General features: G+C 40.0%; 1 protein-coding gene across 1 annotated transcript; it reads right to left on the bottom strand.

Annotated features, from left to right (window-relative positions):
• Nucleotides 1–6,333: 6,333 nt before the first annotated feature.
• LOC140074547 (gamma-crystallin-3-like) lies at nt 6,334–7,157 on the bottom strand. The gene is made up of 3 exons (XM_072119529.1): nt 7,076–7,157; nt 6,744–6,986; nt 6,334–6,645 (listed from the first exon to the last, which is right to left on the bottom strand). The coding sequence occupies exons 1-3, from the start codon at nt 7,082–7,084 to the stop codon at nt 6,370–6,372; spliced, it is 528 nt and encodes a 175-aa protein (XP_071975630.1). The 5' UTR covers nt 7,085–7,157; the 3' UTR covers nt 6,334–6,369.
• Between the last annotated feature and the right edge of the window lie 218 nt (nt 7,158–7,375).

Raw genomic sequence — 7,375 nt, forward strand, 5'->3', positions numbered from 1 at the left:
CAGAATTTGGCGACAACAACATGAAAGCATGGATCCATCCTGCCTTGTATCAATGGTTCAGGCTGGTGGTGGTGGTGTCATGGTGTGGGGAATATTTTCTTGGCACTCTTTGGGCCCCTTGGTACCAATTGAGCATCGTTGCAACGCCACAGCCTACCTGAGTATTGTTGCTGACCATGTCCATCCCTTTATGACCACAATATACCAAACATTTGATGGCTACTTTCAGCAGGATAATGCGGCATGTCATAAAGCTGGAATCATCTCAGACTTGTTTCTTGAACATGACAATGAGTTCACTGTACTCAAATGGCCTCCACAGTCACCAGATCTCAATCCAATAGAGCATCTTTGGGATGTGGTGGAACGGGAGATTTGCATCATGGATGTGCAGCCGACAAATCTGCGGCAACTGTGTGATGCCATCATGTCAATATGGACCAAAATCTCTGAGGAATGCTTCCAGCACCTTGTTGAATCTATGCCACGAAGAATTGAGGCAGTTCTGAAGGCAAAAGGGGGTCCAACCCATTACTAGCATGGTGTACCTAAGAAAGTGGCCGGTGAGTGTATATATATATATATATAAAAAAACCAAAAAATTCAAATCACCCCCTTTCCCTTGAACTGATATAAATATAAATAAACAGTAAAAAGTCATAAACACATTAGGTATCGTCGCGTCCGTTTACTCAAAAACCACATATGAGTGTATCTTACTCAATACACTAAGTTCGTGTCCCTGTCTAGAATTCAAACATATAAAAATTACTGCCTGTATAAAGACATTTCTGTATAAACATTTCAAATCAACTTTTATCGTGAAAGCCCAACATACAAATTACAAAAACAGGCTTGGATACAAAAGGGACCACTACTCTCAGTACTTAACTAATCTGCCGTACTACCAGGGTATTCATCTACAGATGATATGTATGCATCCACATCACACTCCCTATATTCAGACAGAGTACTAGAGAGTTATTATGTATATATCCAACTGTATCTAAAGTAGAAGGGTCCACTGATGTGTCCACACTAATATTTAGCGTGTAATGGGTTTCCCAATTTACACAGTCACCCCAAAACCTCATCGATGTGTATTATTAAAAAGAGAGTGTCATAGAGGTGTTCTGGTGGGCGTCAAGGTTACTACCTACAGTATTACACCTGACGCTTTTCCCTGCTGATTACAGTTCATCAGAGGTAAGGTATCATTATACATGGCACATTCTATAGGCTAAGTGCTATTAAGTGTCTAATTCAGACACTGTTCCCCATTCATTCTCCATGCCTATCACCAATAGCAGTAGCGTGTTTCTTATGTTTATTATTAATACACAAAGTCAGAGCCTAACATGTCACTATCTTACTGACTTGTGAACCGCACATTATCCTGACGAACTGTCTCAACGAGCGGATCTTAGTTCACCGTCATAAGCCTTTCCTTACTGACTCTGGCGCTGGCACTGGTGTGTACTCTTGTCTATTTATTATCTTTGCTCCACCCTCACAGGGGGGGAAACTGGTCCAGTGATCGGGAGCCACATACACATCATCACAACCTGTAAACCAATGGACTGGTCATGGACCGATGGTCATCCAGATGGTTGCATCCTGCTCATCCAATCACAGCAGTCAAGTGTGGGTACACTCCCTTCTGTTTACAGGGAAACCCCACCCCTTTATCCATCGCATCTTGTGATCCTATCAAGATTTAGTAAGAATTTTTTTTTGTGGATATAGCAGATAAGTCAAGAACTAAAGTGAAATAACTAAGAAAGGATAGCCAAAATTAGTAAGAAAGTATATACATTTATCGGAGGTAAGAACATCAGATGAGAAAATCTGAATTTATCAGCATATCAAGGGCCCAAAGCCATTGGTGGTTCTATGTCAAAATGTGATCCAGAAAAGTCATGTAAACAGTAGTCACCCAGTATTCAGAAATTATAACATTTATAAGTTCTCTGTGAGTGTTGGGTCCAAATAATCCGAAACATAATTATTTTTTTCCAAAATAACCATAGAGAGGTAGAATTACTAATAGAGTCCTTTCGTAATTGTAGGACCTAGGTGAAACAGGAATACACTATATGTTCATTAAAGGAAACCAACCAATTGATTTCATGCATTATGAAGCAAACATACCTTGACAATGCTGTAGCTACACTGATTCAAGATCATAACTTGGTTAATCCCTGAGCTGACTGGTTTTGCTGAAAAAACAATTATAACGTTCAGGACCTTGGGAAAGCTGGATCAGCAAGATAAACGCAGGTTAGTCAAGCATGACTAATCATGACTAATCAACCTGAGCTGTATCAGGTTGTATCATCATCTCCTGCAGAGAAAAACTATCCTGCTATGAGAAGCAGGGAAGCAAGCGCTGAACCAGCCATAGAAACGGCAGAGCTTTATTATCATAATATTATATCTGTTTTATCAGCAAAACCACTCAGCACGGGGATTAACCAAGATATGATCCTGCATCAGTGTAGCTACAGCATTCTAAAGGTATGTTTGCTTCATACTGCATCAAATCAAATGGTAGGTCCATAACTTTGCAAGGTTTTTAACATGAAAATACATCTGGATTCCCGCTATACCACCTTGCAAACAAAATCCATTCCCCTTTGGATTGGTTCCACTATCTCGATCACCTGAAAACGTAGGACCTTGTGGTCCCCATTGGGATGTTGCCATATACAATATGTCTCGATATGGTAGTATCCTCCTTATTTTTCGTATCGTTTACATGTTCCCTGATTCTTCCCCTGACCTCACGAATAGTTTGCCCTACATACTGGATGCCACAGATGCAAGTCATAAGGTATACAACCCCTGCTGATTTGCAGTTGCCAAATTATGCATCCAGTATAATTAGCCAGTGATGGTACTTTTACAAAGACTTGCCTGTGTATTTACAGGCTTTACAGCCCCCCCCATCTGAACGTACCTTTTAGTTTTTCAGGAAGCCAAGTTCCTTTACCCATAAGGGGTAAGATAACTATGGACAACCATATCTCTGATATTGCGACCACGTTTATATGTGATCGATGGATAGTTGTCAATCACGTCCGCAATATCCTTGTCCATTTTTAAACTAACCCAATTAGTACTCATAATGTGGTATATTTCTTTATGGCAACTGTCAAATGTACCAATCACTCTTAGCTATGGGTTACTGTCCATTCGTACTTTCAGATTAAGCAGCGTAATTCTATGACTATTCAGCGCAGGATGATGTGCATCCTTTAGTACTTGGGATGTATAGCCCGTATAGCCTGTTCATAATTTCGGATTAAGCAGCGTAATTCAATGATTATTCAGGGCATTGTGATATGCATCCTTTAGTACTTGTGCGTATAGCCCTTTTCGACAAACCTATTAATAGTTGAAGAACAACTATTGAAGAATAGATTATTGGTCACAGTTAGTTTTCTGAATATTTGGGTTTTTAAAATACCAGAAGGAGACAGTTCAATGGTCACATCCAAGAATGTGATCAAATATGGGCTGATTTCGTCAGTGAACCTCAGCCATAACACTATGAAGGAGGTCCACTGTTCATAGTCTTCCTGGAACACCACTTCTCTCTCCCACAAGCCCAGGTAGAGTTTGGCATATGTGGGAGCACAGGGTTCTCCATTGCCACTCCCCTGAGCTGGTGGCAGACTCTGCCCTCAAAGAGGAAAAAGTTCCTAATAAGGATTAAATCTAAAAGTTTTAAAACAAAATTATTATGGGCAGAGAATTGTTCTCCTTTTGTCTTCAGGAAATCCCCCACAGCCTCACATCTCTTGTTGTGTGGAATGGTTTGCTAATAAGGTCCCTGTAGGAAGTACAATGTCGTCAATTCGCCTGTGAACATCCATAGTAAAACTCACATATGAGGAAAGAGACACTACGAATAGTTGCAATATCGTACTGAGGTAGATGCTTGCATTTTGTGTCCAGCTATTGACACCCAAGATGATTGGTCTCCCTTAAAGTTGGACTACCCCCTTGTGTATCTTGGGTAGGGAGTAGAATGTGGCCGTGCTGGAATTATCAGGGCACCTGAATCTCCATTCATTCTCTGTTATTAGTCTGTTGCTTTTCACCTCATTCAGGATCTGTCTTAATTCCAGGCTAAATTGTTCACTTGTGTTCACCGATAGTTTTTATAGCAATGTCGATCTTTAAGTATCCTGAGACATATCTCAACATAATTTTCCCAATCCAGAACAACCACGTCCCCCCCCCTTGTCAGATGGTTTAATGACAATTGTAGGGTCACTACCAAGATTTCTCAAGGCTTCTTGATCGCCCAAGGAAAGACTAAATTGCCTTGTGCCTCTTGTATCTAGGCCACATAGCTGGTCTGTTACCACTTTTAAAAAAACATGAATTGGGGAATTGTCTCTCACTGGTGCTCTGTTTTTTGACATGGGTCTTAGATTGGTAAAGGGGCCTTCACCTGGAGTTCTTTACCTTCCCCCAGCAGAGCCTCTAGATTGTAAAAATCCGGCATATTTGCTTCGGTCAGCCCCAATTCCTCACACTTTTTCCTATTATGTATCTTGACTTTTTTCAAAGTGTTTAACCACCTTATGGAAAATAGCACCCAAAGTCGAAAATGGCACATTTTTGCCGTTTTGTAAAATGCAGTCCTAAAAATGGTACAAAGTGCAATAGATAATCACTAACTCACAGAAACCTTACAGTCTGCACTGTCCCCCATCTTCTCTTTCACCTGTTCAAACCTCGCTACTAACCACAATAATCACACTGTCAGAAGTGCGCTAGATAAATGGCACCACTCACTATCTGAAATTTTCAACACAGAAGCAGGCAATCTTGGCACATCGAAAAAACTTGTTTCCTTCGGCAGTGCTCTAGGATCGGCAAACGTCTGTGGAGAAAATCCCGCACATCTACAGATTTTCTACACTTCAAATTTATGCTAAAACCACTTGTTATTCTGCCCTTCATCTTGCTAAACAGGTCTATTTTACCAATCTAATATCCCATCTCAAACAACGCCAAAAGGCTCTTCGATATGCTTCACTCCTTACTGCAAAGGTGCAGCCACCTGTCACAGACCTTGGGCCTGAAGATCTGACACCTACTTTAAAGATTACATTGATTGCATTCGTCAGGAAATAATTGCTCAATTCACTCACCACACTAATCCCCTTCAGTCCAATACCTCATCTTTTTCACTCTCTTCCTTTGAGCCAATCACAGAGGAAGAAGTGACCCCATCCCTTCACATCTTGTACAGTCTCTCTCCCCAGGAGTCACTTCTCACCTCACTAAAATCTTCAACCTCTCTCTCTCCTGGTGTCATCCCCTCTTCTTTCATAACATATACAAACAGAGATGGACCAGCACTGCCCTATATAGAAAAACAATGATCATAACATGCCAGAGGCTTGCGTAGCAAATCAAATTGTACATCTTTTATTGAAAAATACACCACAAAAAATGGTTAAAAATATTTAAAATTGTGAACATTGTCACAAACACATTAATTAATTTTTTTCATTTATTTCTCTATTCTATTTTGGTTTCTGTTATTATTTTATGGACTTTCTCTAGCCCATTTTTGTCAGGGCATTTTTGTCAAGGCAATTGCTTTGTTATTACTCCCATTTTACAGGCATTTATGCCTCTGTGAAAGGGAGACCCTTACAACACAATTCTGACCGTTTGGGAAGAAAAGTATCATAAAAAATTGTTCCCAAATAGTATATTCTTTACAAACATAACGGCAGGAGAGAAACATAGACAGTAAGCCCTAACATTGAGCCCCCAAATGAGTCACTCGCCGACTTATTGCGTCCACCCTAAACGTTGGCCAGTAACTGCCCAACGTCCCCTCCCTATTCCAAATGTGAACACGAAACAAGATAAACAGACATACAAAATAAGCCGTAGTGGACAAGCCGGTCAGTAACAGAGGGAGAAAACAGAATGACAGAATTCCAATCCACAAAGAGAAAGAAAACAAAGAAAATACAGGCAAAGATCAAATACCAGAAAGATAGAAAAACCACGGACTGAGCAATGGGAACTGACTTGACATAGTATGACCAGAAAGGGGTGTAACCTTTACTGAATACTCATAGGGAGGCTAGGCTTTAGCACAGGTGGCAAGAGCAAATGATCACAGGCACACACTAGACTCATTCAAGACAATTGAGAATTGAAGGGTGTGGCAGGATATATAAATATTGGTAATTGGGTAATCATCTGCTAGGTAATCATTCTCCATAAAGGAACAGTGTGTATTAAATCATCATTTTTTAGTAAGTATTTAAAAAAAACAGGCTATGAAAACACAAACATTTTGAATAATATATTTAATATTGTAATCAATGTTTAATACAGATGCTGGACTCTCCTAAAAGATCCAATTCTTGGGTTAGGAGCTCCCCAGTCGCTGTATCTCCTGTACTCTCCAGGTCTCAGGTAATACTGACGTCCCCTGTAGTTGGGTTCCTCATAGAACATCCAGTATCCATCATGCACATGGCAGGAGTGAATGTCATGGTAGCGGAATTGCTCATGGACATGAGGACAATCTTCAGTGAACTCCATCATCTGACCTTTATAGTCTTCTCTCTCATACAACCTCAGTTTGAAAGGTCCACGATGCTGTGTTTCATATTAATAATTGTTTTTAAAAATAAAATTAAACTTTATCGTTATTTAAGAAAATCAGTCAAATATCTAACAGTTATGTAAAGGCTCACCTGTGGGGTTACACGGCAGGATCGGATATAGTCATTGTAGCCCATCCACTGGTTGAAATCAGGATATTCTCCTCTCCTCAGGAAGTATTGGTGTCCTCTGTAGTTTGGATGTTCATAAATGATCCAGTTTCCGTTCTCTACTCGGATGGAATTGCACCGATTGAAGTATGAAGACAGATCAGCGGAGTCAGAGTTGCACTCATAAGAGCGACCCTGGAAGTTTCTGTCTTCGTAAAACACAATCTGTAGATAGAAAACATTTAATAGTATATCTTACTATACTGCACTATAACCTATAACCTAAAGTACTAATTGCCCTATTATCGGCCTACCTTAACCATATTGACCAGAGATGTACTACAGGCTTAGTGAATGATGCCAGAATTGGAGCCTTTTATATACCTCAAGCTGCTGATGTCTGCATACAAAACATACAAACTATGCTGACCACCTCTTAGCCTGTACAAAATGTGTTGGTGTTTTGTCCTCTTTTTAGCATGTGACTCCTCTTCTTTCAGCTTTGACCTTTATTATAACATATAAGCATGCAATTCTCTGGTTTGACTTGTATGCAGACACAAAACTTTAAGTTCTAGATAACAAGTATGACAGATTCTTTAGTTTGTGAAGTG

The sequence above is a fragment of the Engystomops pustulosus genome, chromosome 8, assembly GCF_040894005.1.
Source record: "Engystomops pustulosus chromosome 8, aEngPut4.maternal, whole genome shotgun sequence".
Classification (NCBI taxonomy): domain Eukaryota; kingdom Metazoa; phylum Chordata; class Amphibia; order Anura; family Leptodactylidae; genus Engystomops; species Engystomops pustulosus.

What these genes read in the sequence shown, in the direction of transcription:
- LOC140074547 (XM_072119529.1), bottom strand. An exon ending in CCTGCCGTGTAACCCCACAG is followed by an intron (nt 6,646 to 6,743) that starts GTGAGCCTTTAC and finishes TATGAAACACAG; the next exon opens with CATCGTGGACCTTTCAAACT.